At 40.7% G+C, this 25,830-nt stretch overlaps 1 protein-coding gene and 1 non-coding gene across 2 annotated transcripts; one reads left to right on the top strand and one right to left on the bottom strand.

The window, feature by feature from the left end:
• Window positions 1-8,051: 8,051 nt before the first annotated feature.
• Window positions 8,052-8,123, top strand: trnat-cgu. Its single transcript has one exon. It is a non-coding gene; the product is annotated as a tRNA-Thr (tRNA).
• A 4,470-nt stretch (window positions 8,124-12,593) lies between these two features.
• Window positions 12,594-25,169, bottom strand: si:dkeyp-120h9.1 (uncharacterized protein LOC566469 homolog). The gene is made up of 12 exons (XM_026348291.1): window positions 25,039-25,169; window positions 22,885-23,250; window positions 22,163-22,338; window positions 21,876-22,018; window positions 20,199-20,324; window positions 19,940-20,084; window positions 19,686-19,809; window positions 17,306-17,409; window positions 17,079-17,175; window positions 16,817-16,966; window positions 15,651-15,834; window positions 12,594-14,995 (listed from the first exon to the last, which is right to left on the bottom strand). Exons 2-12 carry the CDS (start codon window positions 23,011-23,013, stop codon window positions 14,901-14,903), a joined length of 1,473 nt encoding a protein of 490 aa, XP_026204076.1. The 5' UTR covers window positions 23,014-23,250; window positions 25,039-25,169; the 3' UTR covers window positions 12,594-14,900.
• Window positions 25,170-25,830: the final 661 nt, after the last annotated feature.

Genomic DNA, 25,830 nt, shown 5'->3' with positions numbered 1-25,830 from the left:
ATCCTGTGCAAAGCTGAAGTGAGAGTGTGCTATTTGAAGAGCACTTGTAATAGTAAGTGTGCGCATGTGTGTGTACAGTATGGGGAGGGTCATGTTGTGTGTGTGTGTTCATGCGTGTGTGTCTATATGCACAGTACGGCTCTCTACAGTGAGTCAGCTCGAGTGGCTGGTGATTAACAGGAACAATTAGATTCTGTATTTTGAGCCAAAGAGGACATGAAAAAAGGGTGAGAAAATGTGTGTGTGTGTGTGTGTGTGTGGCCTGCCCTGTGAGTTGTGAGGCTGGCTCTACTTGTCATTCCTTCACAGCTCACTAGGAATCATGGGAGCACACTGATTGCTCCTTCTATTTTTTCACTTGGACGACACTGAAGGGGCCTTGGCGTCACTGATAACGTCTGCTGTTGTCTGTTGCGGCTGTGTGTCTTCATGCTCAGGATGCAGCGAATAAACACACCGAGGTTCTCTGAAAAAGATAGATTCATACACTGGGGGAGCCCCTCTCATGTAAACACAACTTTTACCTTTGAGACTTTTGCTTTAGACTACAGTCTGTTCACACGAATCAGTGTGTGTGTTGTGAAAGTATGAGACAAACTTTGAACAGAACTTTTTGAAACCTCAAAGATGTTTCTGTCTATTTGGAGCAAAACATATTCAGACTTTCCAAGGTTGCACATGTTTAGACAAACACAAAACATCCAGAAGTGCAATTGTTTGTGTCTTTATGATGCACCTAATGCACATAACGTTATAATGTATTTATTTGGATTTGTATTTTTGAAACAGAATTGTGATGAACGTTGTCCAACACAATGTAAAGTGTTTGGCTTGTATTCAGAAAGACTTGCTATTGACTCTTCCTGTTAATATTTAAGTTGTATGACAAATGACATGACAACACTACATACACATTGTATTGGACTAGCAGATAGCTTTAGCATGTGTAGCTGTTCAACTCATGAGCACAACTCCTGCACAAAATCTTGTCACGTGTGATGACAAACTTTCCAGCAAAACTTTCCAGCAGGGTGACACCATTTTGTGCCTCTGAAACTAGTTTTTTGAAAAGAGATTTTCACCATCCCCATGGGACCCCACACAGGCCTCTCTCAAGCATTTCACATCCAGTGGCAAATTACTGTTAACACAGTCTTGTCTCTTTTTGACCTTTAATTTATTCTTAGACGAAGAAGTCAAAAAAGCAGACAGACACTGACTTTTCTTCCTCTTTCTCACATTGTGCCTTCATCTGTCTTCACTCTGCAGTTTCTCTGACTCACACCCCATTTAGACAAACCAATCCCCAACAAAAATAGAAACTAGGCCTCAAGTCAATCCATTATCACTTTTCCTTCAGACTTCCTCTCCCCAGCTACTGCCTCGCTTTAAGGCCAAAGCGCAAGGGAATGAACCTGGAGACAAACTCATTTTCACTGAGGCTAGTCCAGACAATTCAGAAACGTTACATCCAACAGTAGGTGGGATGTGGTTCTGAATACACATGAAAAACATGTATTGCAGACTGAAAGCTGTGCTGTGTGATTGGATGGTTTAACAGTGACGCTTATAAATTTAAAGGTTGAGTAGATTTTTTATCTGTCTGTGGTCACTGAGGAGGATGGTGGGAGAAACATACTACAGTTTTATGTCCTAGAGTGTGTGTACACATGTTTGCATGCCTAAAAAGTTGAGTCTGTAGTGCTCTGTCCTCAACGTCAGCAAGCAGATGTGCCAGACAGATAAACTAGAAACTTGTTTTATACACTATATGCATTAACTATTTATTTGCTACCCTTGTCCTGTTTTAAAAGTGGGTTGTGCGTCTCATGTCCCTCTTAGGGCATATAGTTCATCATCTGACCAAGTCCTTTTGGATCATCATACACCCTCTGAGTACAACCCAACATACTTATTACTTCCTTAATCGTATTCTCAAATGTCAATATGTGCAGCTTTTCTCTGTTTTGTATCATTATTAACTGTTTTAATGAGTTGCAAAAAGAAGAAAATGAGTGCAAACATGTAAAACACACATACAGGGCAGGTCTGTTGGTCTGCATAGTCCCACAGTGAGCAGGAAAGGACAAGACACCACCCAGCTGACAGCATGGAAAGAAATAGTGTTGACAGAATTCAAAATGGGAAGTCACAGAAACAAGTACACACTTCTCGAAATCAGTGAAGGAACAACATCAGAGTGAAGTATCGGTATTGCTAATGACAAACTTCACCAAATTGTATTTACATGTATCTCTTGGTGCACATTCATCTTAACAACTACACCACATGCTGAATAGTTTTGTTTGTTAATTTTTAACAACTGTTTGCAACTCAAAGGTGCAATTTTGTTTCAATTTTATTCTGTTAGATGTGTTAACATGTATATTTGTTCCTGTATTACTCCTGTTATGTTATAATTATTATATTCTGCATGTGTAAGAATCGATCTATCTATCTATCTATGAGAATGTTGTAGAGCGGAGAAGCTATTATGTTAATTTTACACCTACTAAACAGGTAGAGTAACAGGAAATTACACAAAATGGTGAAATAATCTAGAACCAAACCGAGGCAGTGAACAGCGCAGGAAAATGACTCACACAAATTGGTGCTGCTCAATATTGCCCAAAAGTTGTTTTGCAATCATGCAACTTGGCAGGTTTCACATGATCTGTGATGAACACTTTTTGTGACATGAGCCGCATGAGATACAAACAGGAAGGAAATGGGAAAGGACTCACTGGTCATACAGGAAATAAACAGAAAACTCACTCACATACAGATCACTGACACATACAAAACAAAGCCCACTGTCTTATGCAGCTTCATCCCACTCCCATCTGCTCATGGCTATAATCATCAACAGTTCTGAGATTAGAACCAGAGTTAACTTATTCACAGCAAAAATGGTGGATGTAGTTATTAAAAGTTACAAATCTGAGCAATCACACACTTTTCATCCACTTTTTCTCTTTTCTCTCAGCAGCAGTCTGACCAAGAGCTCCTTCACTGGCAGGAGCGCCGGAAAACAGGGTCACATTCGGGCTGCATTTGCCCTGCTGCATTTCAATGACTGGGTATATTGTTGTAGCAGACAGAGAAAACCCCCTGCTTTCGGACATGCAAACGCCTGCCGCTGGGATGCACACACACACACACACACACACACACACACACACACACACACACACACACACACACACACACACACACACACACACACAGTACCAGCATATACACAATGCCCACACACAAACAGAAAGTCATACTTGCATGTAACAACACTAAACACAACACAGACAAACAGACAATGCAAACACACACACATACACAATAAACACATGCAGTTGTTACTCTAGCATTGCAAAGGGTAACGCAAATGCTCAGTACAATGGTGTAGTCTGAATGGGGTTGAACAATGGAGCTCTTTGGCATCTGAATTGAGCCAGATGATGAGTATCCCAAGAGGCTGAATAGGCGGCTTCAGCCTCCTACACACACTCTCCTCTGGCCCTGACAATATGCATCAGTGCACCGCCTGTTACTGCGGACTAAAATATTAGCATTGAAGCAGCAACTCATTAGCATCCTGGCTAATTCTGTGGTGCGAGCTAATTTGCAAGTATGCACCCTCTTGTACAGACGCGACATTGGCCAGAAAATAATAGAAAAGCAGGGAAAGAAATTCACCAGAGAAGAAGATAGAGTATAGTAAGAACCACAAAATCTCATCATGAACACAAATTCTTGCAGGATTATAGAAAAAAAATTGAACTGCTCTTTTTTTTACATTATTTTTTGTTTGACAATACACAAATAAATCAGAAATTTCCAATTCCAACCAATTCAGGATACTTGCTTAATGAATTATGGCATGATAAAGCTTTCTGTGAAGCACTTCTAAAGAAGTGCACAGCGTGTTTACACAAAGACACAATGCACCCAGCAATGAAACAGCTTGAATGAAGAGATAAAAATACAGCCAGCGCACGGGACATTGTTGCTGCACAAATAGCCAATTCATAAAGTCCTGTGGAAACTGGACTTCCGAGGACAGGGAAGTTGAGCAAGAGCACGTCACCCCCCGGCCAAGACAGCTCAGCGAAATCAAGTGCACATGAAGAGGAAGTTTAAAGTGAATACTGATGAGAATACCACTTCAAAAAGTTTGTGTCAGACAAGATAAGACAACTTTTTGGACATCATCTCTCCTCTAAGGCCTCTGCCTCTTTTTCTGTCCCTCTAAGAAAGGACGACAAAACGGGATGAATGTGAAGGGGTGCCTGGTTACCCTGGTAACAATAATGAGGGCATTGCGTGGTAAATCCAATTTGCCACGGCACTCTCTGACTCATTTGAAGTGCCTGTGTGTGAGTTAGCATGTGTGCATGCAGTGCATTATGGTTTCATGTGTCAGGTGGAAAATGGCCATAATGTACTGTACTGTAGCCCACCTCACACATCCGACCGCATGTGCACAGACACACAGACGCACACACAAACACCACAGCCCCAGCTCCCCGCAGCGTCTTCTAATCAAGAAAATTGGTAGATCACAGAGTGAATCTTGTTCTTTTCATGTTGCTTCTTGTACTTTTATAAAAGCTGGCGCAAGACAGGACAGTCAGTTCTCCTCATTCTTAGATAGGAGAATGGGTAAAATCAATAAAACAGAGGACTTCCACATTAGGATAGTGTTAGTAGCTCATTAAAAAAAATTTTTTTTTAAAATCTGAAAATGTATCTGTACAAACAAGAGAATGTATGAATTTGCCAATGAGGCCTAATTTAAACAATTTCACTTTCAGCCTTCCAGTTTTGTAGCAGCATCCATTTACAGCTTTCAGGCAAACCATGTAAAGTGTAGGTCCCACCTGGATAAACACCCAGCCTGTGATTGTTTGAAGATGCTGCCTTGTTTAGTATGCAGAGTGAAAAACCAAAGCTTGGTAAATGAAAAGCCAAAAGTAAAGCTGGTAGATATACCTACTGTAAGCATAGCGATATCTTTTCATCTTCATGTGGTTGTAAGTCCTGACTCTGTGGTACATTATGTTAAAGCATAATCCAAGCAGATGCCTTCTTGTCAGTGTGAGGCTCTGTACAGCTCCTTTTGTTTTGTCACCAATTTCTATATTTGTGCCCTCTCCCTGTCTCTCCCTGCCGCTATTGTATTTTGTCTTTCTCTGTTCCACAGTCGCATCCTTTTCTCTCACTCATTCACTCTTTGCCTTTTTGTCTCAGGGTGCACAGAGGGCATCAGACAATGGCAGCGATACAGCCGCTGCACGCCAGCTGTGCAGACTGGCACTGCAGAGACAGCAGTGCCCACGTCGTGCCCCGCTGCTGGTACACCTGGGGGGAAAAGATAATACTCAGCTGAACCACTAAACCACATGAATTAGCAGACCGCAGGCTCATATTGATTTGTCTCTGTGACCTTCAGTGAGAAGTTTATGTGCTCAAGATAATCTGCGGGATGGGCTCAAAAACAAACTTCCAGTAATATATGGATTTGTTTCAGGTGGTTAGTGTTAGGATTTAATGGACTATTTGTTCAACCTGTAACCTATAAAGTGGTTGTGAAGCTTTCACGTGTTTAGTAGGGAGTCTAACATTTCCTGTATCTAAATAGCTAACTGCCTAGTAAATAAGCACTGGTTCTAATTTCTGCAAACTGCATAAAAGTTATTAAAGATGTGCAGCAGTATCATGGATGGCAGACACACAAGTCCAAAAGCTGCTCCTTTTTTAGAACTCAGGGTTCATGAGAGTACCCTCATTTACAGGCCGCAGCTTTCAAATCGATTAGATATTATACTTAAGCTTGTTCTATTCTTTGACAACCCGTTTTCCTAATGGGCAGTTTATGGCGGCCCATGAACCATATCAGGAGGATTGCAGCAGGGCGGAGCAACAGAGAGGCAAGGAGTCTTAAAACCACAGTTTCCGCTCCCACGCCGCCCAGTACATCAGTGTGTCTCACAACTTTCACCACAGCCAACACCTGGTGGCTGCAGAATGGGGAAATCCATTTTCAAAAGAAGAAAAAAGAGTGGCCAGTTAATGGCAGTCGTCTATTTAACCCATGACTGCGCTCATGTTTGAACTGTATAACTCATGGCGTGTTGCACTACAATCAAACTCAAAAATTTGGATGCAGCGAGCGGTGGGATGCATTTATAGATTTAAATCAATTCTCTCAAATGAACAGGAAGGGAGGGTATCACAATACAGCTTCTGAGAAATAGGGTGGAGACACAGGAGGAAGGTTGGGCAACAGTGTGTAAAATAACATTAGGTTCCTATTGCAGCTGTATTTCTGTGAGAGTACAACACAATGGACCACAGAAGCCACAAAGGGTGTCACAGTTAGGAAGTGGGTGGAGGGTTTATTCCGTTTGAGGATGACAGAACTGGTCATCTGGGGTGTTATACAGTACATGGAGGCTTCCAGCTCTGATGGTCAGAGGAGCAGGACAGTGAGAGTGGAGCTGGAGACTGTTCTGACAGGACATCATCGCACATGAGGGAATCTTATAAAACAGCTAAATAAAAAACTCCTTCCCTCTGTACATCTATACTGTATGTGTATATTTTCACTATGGCTTTGCATCAGATGGCTCCACGATGATGACATCTGCTCTGACTGTGTATAATGTACAGCTAATATATGACCCACATTCTGCAAATACGTTTTTGTCAAGTCAGTTTCTTCTTGATACTGGATTTCAGCCATTTCAAACAAACCTGAATAAAAGATGCGCCACTCTCTCTCTTCATATTATAGATTTTAACAGTCTGCTGATAATGATGTGATTGATCACTAAGGCTCCACAGCATTTACATTGTTAAACTGATTCTAAAACAAATCAGAGTTTCAATAGATTTATTACATACATTTATTAGCTTATCCCTGCCTGGTAAATTCCCACATGTTCTTCTTCAACTCCCTGCCCCCAGTTTGTTACACAAACACACACACAAAAGTAAAAATCTGATTTAAAAACCAAACGGGTTGAATGGTACAGTATCCCCAGTTAAAGGTATGTAGCTCATAGATGTTGGATCACGTCAGCAAATTTTTGGCACTTGAGGTCAAAAAGTGCTGAGATTTGATTTTGTTAAAACACGTGTATTCTAGCTGAGTGTGAGTGAGACAGAGATTCTCCCACAGTACTGGAGAGTCGAATCTTTCTTTCTGGTTCATCAGCATTTGAATGTTTCCTCTCATCGGTGAAGCCAGCGTGAGTTTCTCTAAAGCCAGCGTCTCTCTCTGTTGCACACAGGAACACACACACACACACACACACACACACACACACACAATTATCTTCGTCTGGCATCCTTCTGAGGGCAATGGACACTCTATAGAGCCACATCCTGGCCACCATGAAAACTCAGGAGATCTACTGAGCAGCACAAAGAAGAAACTAGCAGCCCGGTCCAAACCCAGTGACATGGGAACCATGAGCTCATGAGCGAGTGTTGCCATATACTCACAGCATGCCAAATCTTCCAGCCTTGGCCTTGAAATGCTGAAACTGGCGTAAAGTCTGACCAGTCAGCCTTATGTTCTTCAGAAGAAAAAAAAACAACAACTTTAATTTGTTTCCCAGTGAAGAGATAGAGCTTCGGTTGTTTGTGCTGTGTGTTTGTCTCTGATAGCTACATACAGTATGTAGAATATATGTAGATCCAGATTTTAACATGAATTATTCCAAACTGTGTCAGATCAGCTTTATAACATTAGCTAATGTCTTGCTGCATATTAAACTAAGTGGTTCATCTAAAAAGGAAAATAACAACCTCACCACTTAATTGTATTTTGTTAATGAAAGCTGGCAATGACTGTGTTTTTCAAAGTGTTTCATCCCTGTGGTACTTATCATCATCTGTCAGGGGACAAGGTCAACCTGAACTTTTTATTTCTCTGCCTATTAAAACAGTAACAACACATACGTTTAGAATATCAATTTTGAAGGAAATAATGTTGTTGTTTTTTTCTGTCTGGGCATTGTCCAACATTATGGGGAGGTGGTGTAACAGGCATGGTGGCCAAGTGGCAAGGCGTTGGTCTCGTAAACCAAAGATCATGGGTTCAATTCCCATCCATGCCTCTAATGACTTGCAGATTAATAGAGCCCAAAATCCTGGTGGTAATGCATCATGCACATAACAGTGTCTCTGAGTTGTGTGTTTCTCACACAAACAGGTAAAAAGTTGACTATGTGCTGAAGATGCTTCAATACTACTTACTTAACTAGCCTGCTAAGCTAAGTAATCTGCTATGACAACCAGCACGCTGCCTGCCCAACTTCTTAGTAGTCCACAGCACCAACAGTTACTGCTGGAAAATGACGTAAAATATAAGCAACGACTGGGAATACTGGCACATATAAAGCACTTGTTGTCAAACACAAACGCAAAGAAGAGCCACAGCGGTAATAAACTGCAAGGAGTGCACTTCTTTTATTTGTGCAGGCTGTGTTTCTCTCCTCCTTCTGTCTCTCACTCCCTGCTTGTCTTTCTCTCCTTCCATTAGTGGTTCTCTCTGTGTTCATAAGCAGCCCACGCAACAACCCGGCTTGTTGACTTTGTTGTGTAAAATTACAGAGAAAGGGCCAACATAATTCCACGGTCACATGTGCCCTGAAAGCTTGTGAATTGAATTCGTTTCATGGTGAAAAGGGACGAACAAACATGCAGAAAAGCAGGAGAGAAAGGAGAAAAGAGAGTGTGTCAGAAATCAAAGAGCGGAGAAGAAGGACAGCGAGAAAGCAGGAGTGAGCAGTGAGGGAGACGGAGAGAATCATTTCCAGCTACGGCTGACAACTGGAAAATGAGCCGAGGCAATATGTAATCTCCTCTGATGTAGTTTTACATCCCAGCACTGCCTCCTGCATCAGCGGCAGCAGAGGCTACAGTAGTGAGGAGGCGCGTTGCTATGGAGTGGGAAGATTTTCAGAGAGCGAGCACCATTACAAACGTGGTTAGAGAGAGATGAGGAGAAGAGGCAGGGAGGGGGATAATGAAGATCTGAAGCGAGGGAGGAGAGGAATAAGGGGAAAGGGGGGGAGGAGGAAGGTCGCATGGCACGAGGACGATAAATGAGAACAGAGCAGAGAGGTTGAAGGGGAGACGAGAAAGAAAGAAAGCAATAAAGCAAATGCAAGAAGGGTGGAGGTGAGGGACAGAGAGGTGCAGAAAAGAGGGGAGAGGGGGTGACAACAACAGATTGAAAGAGAAGAGAAATGTGTACGTGTCAGGCAGGTCACAGAGACAGAATAACACAATCTGCTAAAGTGTTTTATTTAAATCACTCTGTTGAAAGTGACGTGTGGCAGCTCATTCATAGAGAGCACATGTTTCCCTTTTTCTGACCTCTGTATTATTAATAACATCAGTAACTGGAAGAATAAATTGCAAAAGAGCAATTTTGATCACCTAAAACACAGTACGATGAGAAGAGGAGGACAACCAAGGTGCACAGGAACGCACAGGTAGTGTGTGGTGAGTAAGTCATTTTCAAACTGTGGAGGCCCTCTACTGGTTACTACTGGGAATTAGTTTAGCCACTGCTAAACTGCATAATAGTGTTTTTGAACGAACAGCCATCCATTGTCCTAACTACTTGTCCTGCTGAGGGTCGTGGGGATTTAAATATAGAAATTTTGTACTGAATTTTTATTATCATGAACTGATTTTATGGAGCAACAAAATGTGGTAAGATAATAAAGTAAACAGTCTTTTTTACATATTCCATCACAATGTTACAAACGCTGACAAAGATGAGAAAAGACACACGAGACGTACTGGGTGCTCTGATACATACAGTACAGCAAGTACTGAGTGACAGTACATTTCAGGGTCCAGTGGAAAACAACCAGCCTAGTAGATGTAGTCCTGCAGGCAAAGGGGGAGTGGGCTGTCAAAGTGAGTCATCCCTGAAAAATACTTGTAGATAAGAGTAACTTGCTAAACTTCAGTGTGTTGTTTCCAAGGCTACTGCGACGTACGTGTAGTGGGATGAAATATATTTAATACCTACACAAGCCTACAGAGCGATTTATGATGGAAACTTCAGCAACGTGTAATAAAACTGATACGTTTACAACAATGAGCAGATGATTCAACAGGAGGATTTCCTCACTCACTCAACGTTAAGAAACGCCTGCGTGGAAGCTAAAAACGTACTTACTCAGGTATAATCAAAAAGATAAGAAGCAATTCACTTCACCGGGACACAATAAAAAACTTGTGTGTCAACACAGGATGTACAGTATTTACTTAGTGGCTGCACAGATGACGAAAAAACATACATTTAAGACTAACAGGGTGAGCATTTTTATTTTGTCCTGAGCGCTTCAGCCTTTACAACCCAACACAAGTTGAACAAGAACATGGTTTTATCGAGCTATCACTCAGCTCATGGAACCACACTTCACTTCACTGTAAAGTGTGTGTGTGTCTATGGATAATTTAATGATGGCCATGATAAATTGTCTTTATAATTTAAGCTTAATTTGGTTTTTCTATTACCACTAATAAGAGTAGAAGAAATGGCCCGAGGGCCACAGAATACCATTTTAGGGTTTTATGACCAACTAGGAGAGACTGTCATTCAGAGAGAACATCTCAGCATCTCAAGTCAGCTTCACTTGATTTTTACATAATTTAAGCACAATTCCTGTCATTAATAAATGGCCGTGTTCTTCCTCCCTTCACTCAGTGTGGCGGCAGGCTGCTGGTAGTTATCAATAACGTCTATTAAACAACACTGATCAAATACCATCCAGATAAATTTAATTCTTCCACAGGACGCGCTCTCTTGAAAGCATCAGCCTTTCACGTCTTCCTTGTCAGAACCACTCAGTCGATCATCTGTCTGCAGGACAGGATTATATAAAATAGTGCTGCTCAATAAACATGACAAGACAAAACCACTTTGTCCTCAACCTTTTCATCTCAGCATCTTTCAGACACCATGAGCCAAAGTGCACTCAGGATCAGTCGATACTATACTCCTAATATAGTGTGGCAGTATGCACTTACGTGTTCTCACTGTGTGTATACAGTAGATTCTTTTTTATCCTCTCGGGACATTATGGTTTCTAATCAGCCCCAAAGAAAAACCCACTTGGTGCAGACATGTGAGTGTAATCCATTCTCTCTACAATCTGATCCTACACAGTCAACACAGATGCTGTTGCAATTAAACATTCACTGATCACGTCTGATCAAAGAAACTGCAACGTCAGCTGACTCAGTGTGTCAGAGCTGAACCTTTTTGCTATTAGGATTTTGTAACAAGATATTGCAGGTTAAGGTGTAAGAGTGAATCTGAAAAAGTGTATTATCTACAGTACAGCGTGGAGAAGATGAGGTACACGTTGTGTAAGAGTAAAACTAAGATAAGAGTGGTGACCTCATCTCACTGGGAGCTTCTCATGTTCTCAGCTGCATTTAGACAGTTAAGCACAAAGAAGACACAAAACAAGAGGACAGAGAAAGCAGATCATGACTAAAACTGCTGCTCATGTTAAATTAAATTAATGTAAATTAAATGTTTACTGATGTTCCCACTTAACCCAATCACTCGCTCCACTTACGGTTGAACTCTCTGCGGCAGGCATAAGGCCTCCAGGGCCTGTGTCGTATCCAGTTCAGCCGTCGACGCAGCTCCATGATGCCAAGCTGGTGCCAGTGTGTAATGGCCACTCACCCATCAACCAGCAGCATCCCAGCTCTTCAACCCATCCCCGGGGAAGATACTCCCTACAGAGCATCAGTGGTGAAACTGCATACCTAACTGGAGCTTTTAAAGCGTGGACTTCACTTTGTCCACGGCCTTTCCTCCACTCTGTAGCAGAGAGCAGTTACAGTAGCTGTTGTGGCGCTCGGCTACATTTCCCCCTCCAGAGCTTTATGTTTTATGCATGAATCAGTGGAACCCAACTCCTTCTGTCCTGGGGAGGAACAGAGTCGGGTCTCTCCCTGGGAAGGAGCACGTATCGACAGGCAGCATCTGAGAGTGCACACCCTGATGAAATGTGATTCTTTTGCACTGAGCCTCAGGGGAGGCAAGGTGGAGGGATGGTGAAGAGGAGGGGTTTGGCGAAGGGAGACAGCCAAGCAAAGACACCGTGGATACTGTGTATGTGTACAGTCAAAATTATCCAGTATGAAACGCACATTAAGGTTCAGCAAAGTAATGAAACATGACTGAAAACAAAACTTTAATAAAATCTGCAGCAATAGGTCTTAAGAATTTGATTAAATTGAAGTGAAAAAAGGTCATACATGAGATTTAATATTCATTTTATCATTTATGCCAAACTGCTTATTTTCAATAATAAAATCACACTTGTGATTTCTCTGGCGTAGTTATGTGCACTCTAAACTTTAAAGTTTGACTAAATTAATTCATTAAAAAAAAAAAAAAACTGTATCTGAAGCTAAATGAAGAGTAACAGATCATCAAGCTGAGTTATAATTAATTATAAAACATTGACCTCTAGGGTTCCAATCACTGCATCATGAGGCTCAAGACCTTTGTGTTTTCAGTTCAAGTAGAGGACTCTAATAGACAAGACCAGTGAAATGCACATTGTGTACTTGCCACCTTTATTCAAATAAGATTCAACACAGCTCTGACACAGTCAGGAGCGGACAAACAGAACTTACTGCACTCAAAAGCTCATCTCACCATTTGGTTTGTTCATGTCAAAAACATAATAAATAACCACAATGAACAAAGCAAGCACTTAACACACAATTTCACAAATGAACAAAACCCAACCCAAATTTGGTAACTAATGAAACGCAATATACTGCATTCAAGTATTGTGTTTTCTGAGTATATAACAAGTGCATAACATGACAATACATAGAAATAGATTAAAAATATCTTCTGTTTACTGCAGATACAATAGTTACCTATTATCAACATACATACACAGACAACTGACTAGTTTGGTTTCAATGATGACTTTGACTCCAGAGAAAGCAACATTAAACAAATAGCCATGTGCTTCTGTTGGCTGGTGTTGAGGAAATTCCTGCATGAAGACACTAAATATGGTTCAATATAAGGCCTGATCATTTCTAGCTAATAGGTAACTAAGCGCAACGTCAACGTCTGGCTGGTGAAACTACTTCAACTGGATTATTAAACAAAGGACGACCTGAAGAACTTTTGGCAAACCCTACAGTAATGTGTTAATGTGATTGTGCTCATACACTATACACAAAAACTGCGTTACAATATCAAAAATAGACTGAACCTTTGGCAGACCACAATGACGGAAGGCACATACAGCTCATAAGGACTACAGTACTAACATGAAACACCAAAGTCCGACGTGTGCGAGACACTTCGCTACAGGCTCAACACTATGAGCATAAAGATGGTCGAACTATCAGCCGGTTTAAGACATGTGGTTCTGCACTTCGAATCTAATGTTCAAGTTTGTATACACTCAACAGGCAACAGCACAGTAAAAATCATGGGTAAAAAAACCAAAATATCAGCAACATGTGCACAACAGCGTGGTAGATCCTGAGGTTTGAATCTACAGAGTCAATCAGATACTTTACTTAACTTGAAATACAATCACAACAGCACATGTAACTTTAAACTTTTAAAAACCTGTTCAAAAAACACTTGACGTTACAGTTTGTCTTCTGAGATCCAGACTTATTATCTGGCAGCAGCGCAGAGAAATTCACCACTGAAGATGTTTGACCGTGTCTCTACCCAATCAGAGAATTTTTTTTCTATTTAATCTACTGTAATTCAATAAGACTGAAACCTGAAAGGTTGGAGTGTAGCAGAGTGTAGTGTAGCAGGGAGAGAGAGAGCTAGACATAGCATGGTGAATAGATTTTTTAAAGTCTCATGCTACCACATGCGTGATTCCCAAAAGGTACATATTAAAGTTTGAAGTAACATTCCTCTCATGTGTGCCATGTGGCTGCAAGGTGAGAACAAGGTGACAAATGACAGTAACAGCATTTAAAAACAAAAACAAACCCAAACTGTAGTCAGAGTCTACAGCTTGTCCCTGGAAGTTAATATCAGCTACTACAAGGAGGCACCAAAAATCATATACTGTATAGCCCTGAAGATGTAATTAAAACATCTAGCTGAAAAAAGAAAACATTTCACATGCAAATGTCGGCTGGATGTGCTGTGATGGATACATGATAACGTAGAATTAAAACTCTTTAAATAAAACATTCAGTCAGCTGACGTGTCCTGGCCGCCCTCAATAACTTAAATAACTAACTCCTTAAGGGGTAGAGAATTATGTTTATTTTTCAATTTCCAATGTTTTTTTTGCTTATGAATTACTTGTACTTGTATTAAAGTCATTTCATTATGTTAAGGCCCAATAAATTGTTTGAAACTGAATCTAAAAAATTTTGAATTTGTCTTTTTCAACTTGCTTATCAACATGCTAAAATTGTCACAGGCAACTCCTTCTAGACTTGGTCGGTAATTTTTTATGTGGCAGTGTCACCGTCAAGCTTATGGTGAGCTTGTGTGTGTGCGTTTGTGTGGGTTTTACTTTATGTGGAAGGAATAACAAAATCAACATCTGAGTGCACCAGAGTTAAACTGCACAGTGCTGTTTGTTGGACAATTATCATGTATAAAACCTCGTATCAGCCTATGTAAAGTCCTACTCCCTTACTTATATGGCTGGTGTGAGAGAAGAGGAGGAGATGGAGATGTCCAGGACGTGTCCAGCTTCTCTGCTCCTCTTCCTCTAAATCGATCAAAGCTTACTTTCAAATCTGGATTGTCTGCAGCTCACAGCTTCCTTCCTTCATTCATTCACCCCCTTCACGTCTCTCTATACAGTACTTCACTACCGTCCTTTGTTGCTCCATCATTCGAGCTTTTCAGGCTCTATGTTGTCCAGATCAATATCAGGCGAGGCCACGCAACACATGCACAGTTTCTGGGTGTACAGAGAGATCTTATCTGCAGCAAGGGAAGATAGAAAAATCAAAAGTTGTACTCAAGATATCAATTTAGAAACAAGAGAAAACACATTCAGCAAATGCTTTTAACAGATACCAGTGTTTGTTTTAGAGCAATTACACAATACAGCAATGCTGATTTAAACATTTCAGTATGGTAATGAATAGAACTGGATGTTGGAGGCTTCAGACTTTTCTACATAAACTCTTACTGTGGGCTCTACAGTACATTTGAAACACTAATGTCAGTTCTTCTTTGGCTCTTAACAGTTAGACCAACAGGTTTTACATTTGTCTGTGGTAGCTGCTCCATATGCACGCTAAAACACATATGCTACTGTTATCCCTGACATCACACAACCACATGCATTCACAGGGGTAGCAGTAGAGGTATTCAGCTGAAAGCACAGGAGATCAGATCACTTTGACTCATCCACTTTGTTATAAAGTCCCAGATTTTAAAAAGCTGTTTGTGCATTAAGTGAATTATAAAGAACAGAAAATCAGACACTTTGGTACTTGCAAGTGTGGTGTAGTGTCTGGTATATATGGTTTAGGATTAAGCATTATCTAAGTTTAGAGTTCCTACAAAAACAAACAACCACTGTCCTGATAAAACCACTGCTATAACATGCAACGCATCTGAAGCATCTTACTGAGCATTTCGTCCAAGAAGGCTGGTCTGGAGCTACGCGGCAAGTAGATGCAAAGGAAGTAGACCGGGACACCAGACAGCGCCACGCCAATTCCCACCAGTGAGTTGATTGTGTCGCTGTAGAGGGGCACCACCACAAGAAATACACTGCACAGGCAGTAGACGATTGGAAAGAACAGAGACAGCTGCAGGAAGTCAAGAGAAGAAAGAAAGAGACCGATGACAAAGACAAAATAAAAAAAAAAGAGGTAGGAAAGAAGGAGAGAAGGAGGAGGGTTGGGGAGAAACAGATTACTTAAAACAATTACAGTAACATCAAAATATCAGTTTAAACAGTGCCTCCTTAATGACTTCATTTAAGCTCTAATGGTCCTTAAATAGCTCAAGCAGTGTGCAGTGTGTTGACTTTTATGGTTACACATAAACAGATAAGTTAAAATCTAATGGACTCTTAACATTGTCATAACAAGCAGTCTCACTGATGGTGCTCTATGATTGAGCTACTGCCGAAGGGTAAACACTTTGCTTAAAATACCACAGATTGTATCTTATTTGTCACCACAGAAGGGACAAATGAGGCTTGCAGGCAGTGGATGATATTAGGTGAAATTGCCTGGACATTTAATGTGGTATGACGAGAAGTCATAATTGGATACATGCTGCAGCTGCTGAACATATTTAATGTAAACACAACAGGTTAAAATGTAAGTGACCCAAGCAAAAGGGGTTGGCCTTAACTTAAAGCAACTCCAACAAGTGCATGTGCCATGTCAAAGTTTCTCACGGTGTAAGCATGACCTCTGTTGCAACGTTCTTGATTTGCACATGAAATGAATCCCACATAGCTAGAGCCACCTGAGTTAAGTTTGTCTGCTGTAACATCAGTTACGTGCAACGTTTTGTGTAGGTTTCATTTGAGTGTGGTTTGAATATGTTGAATAATTTCCCACAGGCACACATATGATGACACATAGTCAAAACAATTCTGCTCCCAGCCACATTACTGAAGAAGTGCGACTATGAAATGCTTAAAGCATGATAACGATTCAATGTAGTCATCTGAAGATGTTCATACCACGTTAATCTAAAGGCAAGTATCTTTCTTGAAAGCAGAGCCGCATTCGTTTCTGACGCATGTCAGTACTTATGCTGCATCAATGTCACTACCTTAACAGGCCGGTGCAGCTGTGGCGCTTTGAAGCGAAGGTAGATCTGGCTGGCGATTGACAGGCCAATAAACAACCAGTAGTTAAAACTGAAGTAGTTGATCAACTGGAAAACGTCAGGCACGGTCAGGTAGATCAGAGACATTGCACCCTGTGAAGAGACACAGACAAAAAAAAGTTTGCTTTTGATCACATACATTAATAATCACATTTTAGTTTTAAAACAGTCTGGTAAGATATCATATGAAAGATGTGACACTAACATTGAAAAGCAGAGCAGGAATAGGAGTGTATCGCTTAATGTGGATCATGCACAGGGTATTAGGTAGGTGTCCTTCTCTGGAACCAACGAAAAACAACCTGCAGAAGAAAAAAATAGGAAAAAACATTGGTGATTAGTAAAAAACAGCTAAACCAGCTTTTGGAGAACGACAAGTAAAATGAGGACGTGAAAAATATGAGCAGACTAGCTGCAGTTGTGTTGACTGACCTGGAGGCAGCAATGATGGACGAGTTGAGACCTCCATAGCAGGAAATGGCGACAGACAGAGGGATCAGCCAGCGAGCCCAGCCCAGCACCTCATCGGCAAATGTCTGAACAGATGTTGAATAACGTCTTTATCATCACAGTTTAAGATCAGTGTCTCTCAGTATTAAAACGTATGATGGGAGTGTTGGCATTAACCAGTAAAAAAAACTACTCATTAACATGTTGGTTTGTGTTTGTTGAGAATATATTATCACTGAATAAAAGATGTGTGTGTGTGCTGTGGAAGTCAAATGAACAGTAAATTAATTCTATAATTAATATCTGGCCAACACCAACATGAACACAAACATGAAACCGTGAGCAACTTAGTTGAACCATCAGGGCTGTTTAACTTTATGGGGTTTACTTTATGGCCCCTTTTACACCACTACCTTCATTTTAACATCAGTAGTTACTAGTTACTTTTTGCAAGATAAGATTTGTTTAAAAATTATTATATACACTAAGAAAGTGCTGATTTATCATTTATGGATTAAACTCCTGTCACTAAATAAAGCAGTTAAAATCAGCCCCACCATTACTGACTGCTGTTTTTGGTCCACAGTCTGCAGGTAACAACACATTTTAGTCCCAATTTTCACTACATTTATGCTATCAACACCTTCAAATTCTACATTGTGTAAAATACACAATGCTGATGTGTAAACACTGGAGTAGTAGTACTAGTACTACTAGTACTAGTACTACTACTACTACTACTATTCTTGTAGTGGAGTATTTTTCTGGGCAAGTACAAGCACTTTCAGGTCAGTACACACAATGTTATACTAAAGAAAACAACGGGACTGTGTGGACTGAAATTGATCAAGTTGCCGATAGTAAAACACCCCTTCAGAGTTCACTGCCTTTTGTCTTATGAGGTAAGACTTTAAAATGTAAAAGGTGTAGTTCCTAAAAACACTAGGACTCACTGTTTAAAAAAACAAAAACAAACACTAGTTCCTTATTAAAAACCAACGCTAACTTCTGCTTTTAGTCAGTTACAGTTATGAGTGAGGGTAAAAACTACAAAAAGGATAAATATTAGGCAACACAGACACAAAATACAACAGCTCAGCGTTAGTAGTGTGCATGGAACAATGAACACAAGCCAAAGGACTTGAGTCAGCAAATGAGCGTTACAGAACGGTGTGTCCTGATCAAATTCCACCTCAAGTCCAAATGGCTAAAAATAAACAATCAACACAAAAAGTGCCTTGTAGAAATCTAAGAAGTTGTTTTTCACTGTGGATTCCTTTTATTCAGGCAGCTCGCCCTGTTTATCACCTGTCTCTCTCTACTCTCTGCCCCTGTTACACAAACAGAAAAAAAAAAAAAAAAAAGTCAGAAGCAACATGCTTGTAAACTCTGTGTCCCGACCTCTTGACAAACCTGCTTTCTCTGAGTAACCTAGTTACTTAAAAGCATGCAAACACAGTCAAGGACAGCAGCTCACTGAAAAGAAGGATGATGGAAAATGCCCTTTATTTTCTTTGTACTAATAAACGCTACTATCTGTAAGCTGCACAGTTCACTTTGCCCACCTGTGTAACTTACAGAGTGATACTGTAAGTTACAGAAGCTGTGAAACAGATTGAAACGTCCTTGTTGAGATGGAAAAAGGAAGCACGTTATGTTCCTAAAAGTACACTTGGGAACTCAACGCTAGGCTGTCAAAATGATTCACAGTTTAATCTAGATTCACCAGATGGATGAACTAGACTGTGTTACAAAATTAGACTAATAGTATCTGAAAGACACTAAACACACTAAGAAGCTTTTCTGAGGTCTTTTAGTCGGAAATACAGGCAATTTCTGTGCCAAAAGGGTTTAACAGAGTCTGAAAAATTCAAGGGGGCACAGATCCAGTAGCTTTTTGACAGAGGGAACAAAAGTAAACCATTAGACCGAACACTAAATAATAAAAACAGATCTTTGACAACAAGCCTGAACGTAACTGTTCTGCCTCCAGTGCACTAATCACATCATGGACATCCCCATGTTCCTGTGTGGGGCGCTAATGTCTTTATGTATATGAGGTTCCGGTCATCATCTGGACTCCTACAGCCACAGATGACCAGAAGGGAGTACCAAACCAGACATTAGTGCCGGTGGCTGCCAGCCAGTCTGAAAGAGATGGCAGCAGACCACAGGAAGAAGAGAGCCAAACCTGCTGCCCCCTATGAGACTGAGCAGATGCAGTCAATTTGTAGAAGTTCTGTGATGAACTAATAGAGATATTAGTATGCAGACTTCAGACCTCTGGACGAGTCACTGCTTATACACAGCTTATTTACTGCACAGGGAGACTGCACTAAGTTAATGACCTCCATACACTCACCACAGCAACAGCTTCACTGCTGAGCACTTTGTCTACATCCATGACAGCGTAGTAGGCTACGTTGGTCAAGATGTAGATCACTGTGACAATGGGCATGGAAATAGCGATGGACAAGGGCAAATTCCTAAAAAAGGAAAATGAGAAAAGGTTTCTGCTATGTGACATAAGAAAATTAACAAGTAAGATTAAAATAGGTAAGGTTAAGCGATAAAAGAAATACAATCCTGCTTCTAAAATGTCACACCCCTCCTTACCTCTCTGGATTTTTGATCTCTTCAGTAATGAAGTTGAGTGTGTCCCAGCCAGAATAGGAGTAGAGGGCTGAATAAAGGGCCAACGCCATATCACCAGCATTTAACTTGGAGCCTTTAAATGAGTCCTCGAAGTTCTGGTCAAAACCTGCATCGATTTAATCCAGATGTTGCTAAATGTATTTTCATTTTATATTCAGTTGTAGATGATACCTAAATGAATTGTATTACAAATATAACAAATGTTTCTAGGACATCCTACCTTGTCCCAACTTCACCAGACCAGTAATGATGATGATGATGAGGGCTAATACTTTAGCTACAGTGGAGATAACCTGAAGAATAGCACCCCATTTCACTTTCATACAGTTTACAGCAGTCAACAGACCTGATGGAGAGGAAAAAAATTAAAACAAAAACAGTTGTTATATGATTAAAAGCTCTGAAGGAAATATTTCTTGATTTATTTAATTTCTGCTAAATGAATTCTACTTTACTTCTATGTATAATGACAGTGGAGAGCTCTGGAGATCTACTCCAACCTAGCCAAACTAGCCAGTGACAAAAATCCTTAACTCATTTTATTGTATCCATCTGTCTATCTTTCTATGGGACTTGAACATCAGTTACTAAGTAACCTGGTTACAGTCGGCTTTCTCAAGTACGTCGATTTCTTAACTGCCATTTAAATCAAAATCCTGGTTTACGCAGTACTTAATAGGAGAATTTGGGAAATCTGAATTGCCTTGTATACTTGCAATCATGCCTTAATTGGCTTTTTTACAAAATGCATGGATGGAAGAAGAGATGTCCAGTTAAAACTAAAATTAGCACAAAGTGCACTGTAAGTCTCAATATGTAGATGTTCACCACATATTGTTTTTATTCAAATGACTCCCACTGTGTAAAGGAGATTCATTGAGTCTGTCTGCCTTTCTTTTAGCCAATGTGCAGTCTGTTGTGACTCACAGAAAGCAGTATCTTTTGCCACTATACAGTTAAAATCTGAGAGTCAAGCTTTCAAAATAAGGATAAGTAGAGAAGAAGTCATGTTACTCAGCTGCCACATCTACATTTACATTAAACAGGTTACTCAAGCGTGTGTAAACTCCATCCCTGATTACCTGCATTACCTGATTTCTCTGTGTAACCTAGATAATTAAGTACATGCAAATGATATGGTATGTAATATAATACATTTTATTGAGTGACAGCATAAAATCTGCTGATCTAATGTATTTTAAGTATGCTTGAGGCTTTTCAACCTTCAAAAGGAGTAGTAGTTTTGTTCTGTTGATCTTGATCGAGTCACCTAATTCCTCTACAATAGCATTCCACTGTAGAAAGTTACAAAACTGCTCAAACAAACCCAACAGGTTTTCATTTGACCTGCATTTACATGGCTGTTCTTCCTCTTAAATGCCCTTAATAGTAAATAGTATCACAAAGCTCCAAGGTTGCCATTCACTAAGCACAGTAGACGTAAGGCAGAGTTAAGAGGAACTCAAAACGTATTAAGTGTAGTTACACATTTATCCTGTAAGTGTAATATAAACAAAATACATTCGGCTGAAGCATTTAGGAAACTCCCCACGGCTCAGCACATGAAAGCGTCTCATCTAATTTAAACACAGCCTGCGTGGTTTAACACGCATTGGTAGTGCTGCAAACAGTAACTATAGAGATTATGTTAACACAGTGTTTCCTTAAAACACTTGAAGCTTGTCTGCCACGTGTTTTAGAAACCGATGTATTACATTGAGTTGCTGCACTGAGCCTTTAAAAAGTGCGACTGTTGGTTAATGTTTTACTTGAAGATGCAGACAGGCTTCTAATTTTGGTCGAACCTTCCTGCTGCTACAGGTTCACAGTCACTATCACTTTAAAAACGCCAGACAAAATGAGCATATCAGCATGTTTAGTGCAGGTGAAACCTTACATATGATGGCTGCAGCAATGAGGCGGACTGCATAATAAGGGGCTAAACATGTAGGGTAGAAGGGCTGGACCAGGTAGTTGGAGAAGGTCAGGGCTATTACTGCCTGGCAGGCTGGCTCTACTATCAACAATGATGTCCACAATCTACGGAGAAAATAAAACACATTAATCATTTTAATGGACAAAAAGCTAGCAAAGTACCGAGTTTCTGTTCTGTGCTGTTTTTGGGATAATGTGTTAACTGTTTCCAGAAAACATGCACAGACAAAGACTAGAACAACTACATACCGAATAAAAGCCAAAAAGCCCCCAAAGGCCTCCAGGATATAGGCATAGGAGGCTCCAGATTTACGGATGGTGGTACCCAGCTCAGCATAGCACAACGCTCCAAACACAGAAAATATCCCTCCAATTGCCCAGACTACCAGGGACAGACCAAATGAACCTGTGTACATAAGAACTCCCTGCAAGGTAAGAATAGGGAAATAGTGTAGTGTAAATATAGTTGCACATACAGACTATTCAAATGCAAATTCCATGAATATAAAATTTACATAGCAAATGTAAATGGTCAATGTTCTCTACAGAGGGAAGCTGAAAACCTGTGATCATCACACTGGCCATCGCTGCACACAACAGAACGACTGTCATCCTACGCTGACATATAGTTGGAGATAAGAAGTGACAGTGAAGACCACCAGTATTAAGGAAACAGAGGAGGTTTCTACAAGCTCCCTAGAAAGAGGAGGCACTGCATCCTTTTATAGAGACTGGAGTAGCTCAGGGTCTAGGTAAGAACCTCTGAGATGTGAACACCAGTGCACTTCAAGTTGGTCACATGCACACATAAGTGCATGTGAAAAATGCTGTCAACTGACAACTGTAGATGATGAGTCAATCTTTGTGTCTGAATAATAGCAAACATTTTAATCACTTTTAACACAAGCAAAAGATCAAGGAATAATTCAGGGTAATCCATGAGGAGAGATAAATTCAGAACAGAGATTTACCTTAGGTGAGACAAAGATGCCAGAGCCAATCATATTTCCTACAATGAGACAGACGCCATGGAGAAGGGAAATCTCCTGCTTCAGCCGCACACCACTGCCCTGAGATGCCGAGTCTACCTCAGCAACCATTGTGACGGATTTACAGCCTTGAGCCTTAACTCAAGAGGTAACAGGGAAGTGATAGGGGAGTGATAAAGAGGACAGAATGATCTCTGGCAATGCCAGAAACAAAGAAAATACTGGACAAAATGAATAGCAGAGGTGTGAACTAAAGGAAAGAGAAAAGGATGTGGGAGTGTCTCTGCAACGCTGTCCGCCTCAAACAGTCATCGTTGTAATGGATAAGTGCTTCTCCACTGAAATAATCTGAAAGAAAAACAAGGACACGCTGTCAAAGACAAGCAGGTGTGCTTAACACAACTTAGTAGTTTGAGTATGAATGAGTGATCCTGGTTCAATGTGTCACTGGTATACAGCCCTATGTCAGCTGACAGGAAAACAAGATAACTGCAAATTAATGAAGCAGCAAGTAAGGAGACAATGTGAAAATGTACTACACTTTTTCGTCTAACGTAATCCCAACTTTGACTTCTAGGTAAAAAAACAAAAGCAAAGTGTGACCACAGTTTGTTTTCCAAAGTTGTGACTGCAGGCAACAACATGTTCCAATCACAGCCAAGCAATCAGCAGCAAAGTGGAATAACATCTTCTCAGTATTGACATTTTTCTGTGTTATCAATACACAGTGATGATATTCTATCATCAATCTAATCATCAGTTCAACCTGCATGATGAAACTGTCTGACACTGTTACACTAGGATTTCCCACAACACAAAAAACACACCTAATAACCACACCTCCTGACAAAGGAGGTGTGGTTATTAGGTGTGTGTTATTTAAACCAACTGACTAAATTAAACCCCATATGATTGAGGAAAACCAGCATTAAACGAGCCAGATAAAAGCTGCCACTGATCTCAACCATAATTAACTAAACCTTTCTTTCTTGCAAAACAGCGGCACAAATGAAGTTAAGCAACCAGAGGACTGTAAGACTTAAAAGCAATGCAAGCCTCTCAGTGAGGAGACCAACTCATGTAATAAACGCTGATGTTTCCCTGCTTGAGGGGTTGTGTCACTTCAACTTTAAAATACTCCAAAGTTGCTCTACTGGATTCAAGTCAGGCCACATACATCACTACGCTTGTGATCTTTGCAGTATGTTTGGGATCAATGCAATGTTGGAAATGCTTCTTCAGACTGGATCATTCATTCGTGCATCCACACTGGATCTACTGTGTACATGTCATCTCCTTCTCACCCTTTGCACTCCTGCAGCCACCATCACCACCACACTCATCTCCATGTTTCAGTCAGCAGCACGCAGTCACTGAGGGATGAGCCTCATGTGTCTCCTCACTAGACCTGAGAAATTAATCAATCCTCTGTTCTGCATGCTAAATCCAATACAGCTGCAGATATTTCCGTGTATATGGTGAAGAATGAGCCGGTTATTATTCACTTATTACCGCTTCAGCTCAGCACACATGTAGGAAACATGCCTCCCATGTGGCACCACTGTAAAGACGCAGCGCGCACAGGGTGGAGACATGAAACGCGGATAGTTTGAGGTCACGTTGTGTCCACACGTGTGTGACTGATTATTTTATAACTTAACACAAGTTAATTTCTCTTAATTTGACGATTCACAGGCGCCTCGACACCTGCTTCTGCTGTTCCGCAGCAAACACCGCTCGTCGTCCGTGTTTAGCGCGCGATAGCCGCGTTAGCACCGGCCCGATGTAGAGCCAAAGCTGGACACCGAAAGGTGGATTAAACCGCGTTTGGCCACGTTAACATAAAAACACCAACTAACTATAGCTTCCATGTGAAAAAGTGCCCGTGTTAAAGTCGCCGTGCGGCGTCTGTGCTGTCCCCTGTGGCGCTTTCAGAGCTAACTTAGCTCCCCCATCACCCATGCTACAACACGCAGGATGCTCAGATGCTAATGTTAGTCTGTGACTGAAGATGTAGCAACGCGGGTCACTTCAAGTGGAAACTATGTCTACGCGTCGTTAATAAATGTCAAGGCAAGACTGTAAAAGTGTAATGTAAAGCGAGTAAAGCCATAAAACACAAGAGAAACCCGTCACCTTTCTGTTGCGTCTCCTTTCTCCGAGCGGAGGAAGCAGCGACACATGCACCGAGGTTCACATGTGTGTGACCAACTTTAGCCGAGACCCAACATCTGCAGCTCCCGAGGCTCCTCCTCACACGACGTGAGGCTGCAGAGGCAAGAGAGAGGGCACTGCAAGCACAAGTAACCCACTGTAAAATGTAGTTTTAAAAGTACAAGAGCTACTTTCTAAAAGGTTTGTCTATTAAGAAAAACAACAAGTGCCTCACATATAAGATTTCTGCAGAAATCTAAATAGTTCAAATCTGGTTAGGGGTTCATTCATGGAGACAATAACTTCAGAAACCTTATTCCTGCATCTCTCATTAAAAAAGTTAAATATTAATTTACTTTAATCTATTCAGAAATTGAACCTCGAATCTTTAAAAAGGAGAAATATTTACAGTATTGAGACTAAATATTGTGACTTATAAAGTGAATATATATATTTTTACTAATAATCTGCATCTAAAAAGACCTCTGGCTGACCTTTTTGATCTTATTTGTGTGGTGTGTGTATCTACTTTTCTTCTCCTTATGTAATTTGTTGGACCTTATAAACCATTTTCCTGCCCTGTGAACTTGGATTATCCACTTAACTGATGTGATCACATCTGCAGCATCATCACAGCCCAAACCTGTCGTCTTTAAGGTTAATCGGTGACTTTTTTAAAGGGTCTCCAGTCTCATTCTTGACATTCTCGTTTGGCTTTAAACAAACAGAAGCAGCCTGACTGCTCCGTTATCTTTTCACACGCAGGCATTTTGA

This window comes from Anabas testudineus, chromosome 11 (assembly GCF_900324465.2).
Source record: "Anabas testudineus chromosome 11, fAnaTes1.2, whole genome shotgun sequence".
NCBI classification, from domain to species: domain Eukaryota; kingdom Metazoa; phylum Chordata; class Actinopteri; order Anabantiformes; family Anabantidae; genus Anabas; species Anabas testudineus.
This window is presented reverse-complemented; position numbering and strand designations above follow the sequence as displayed.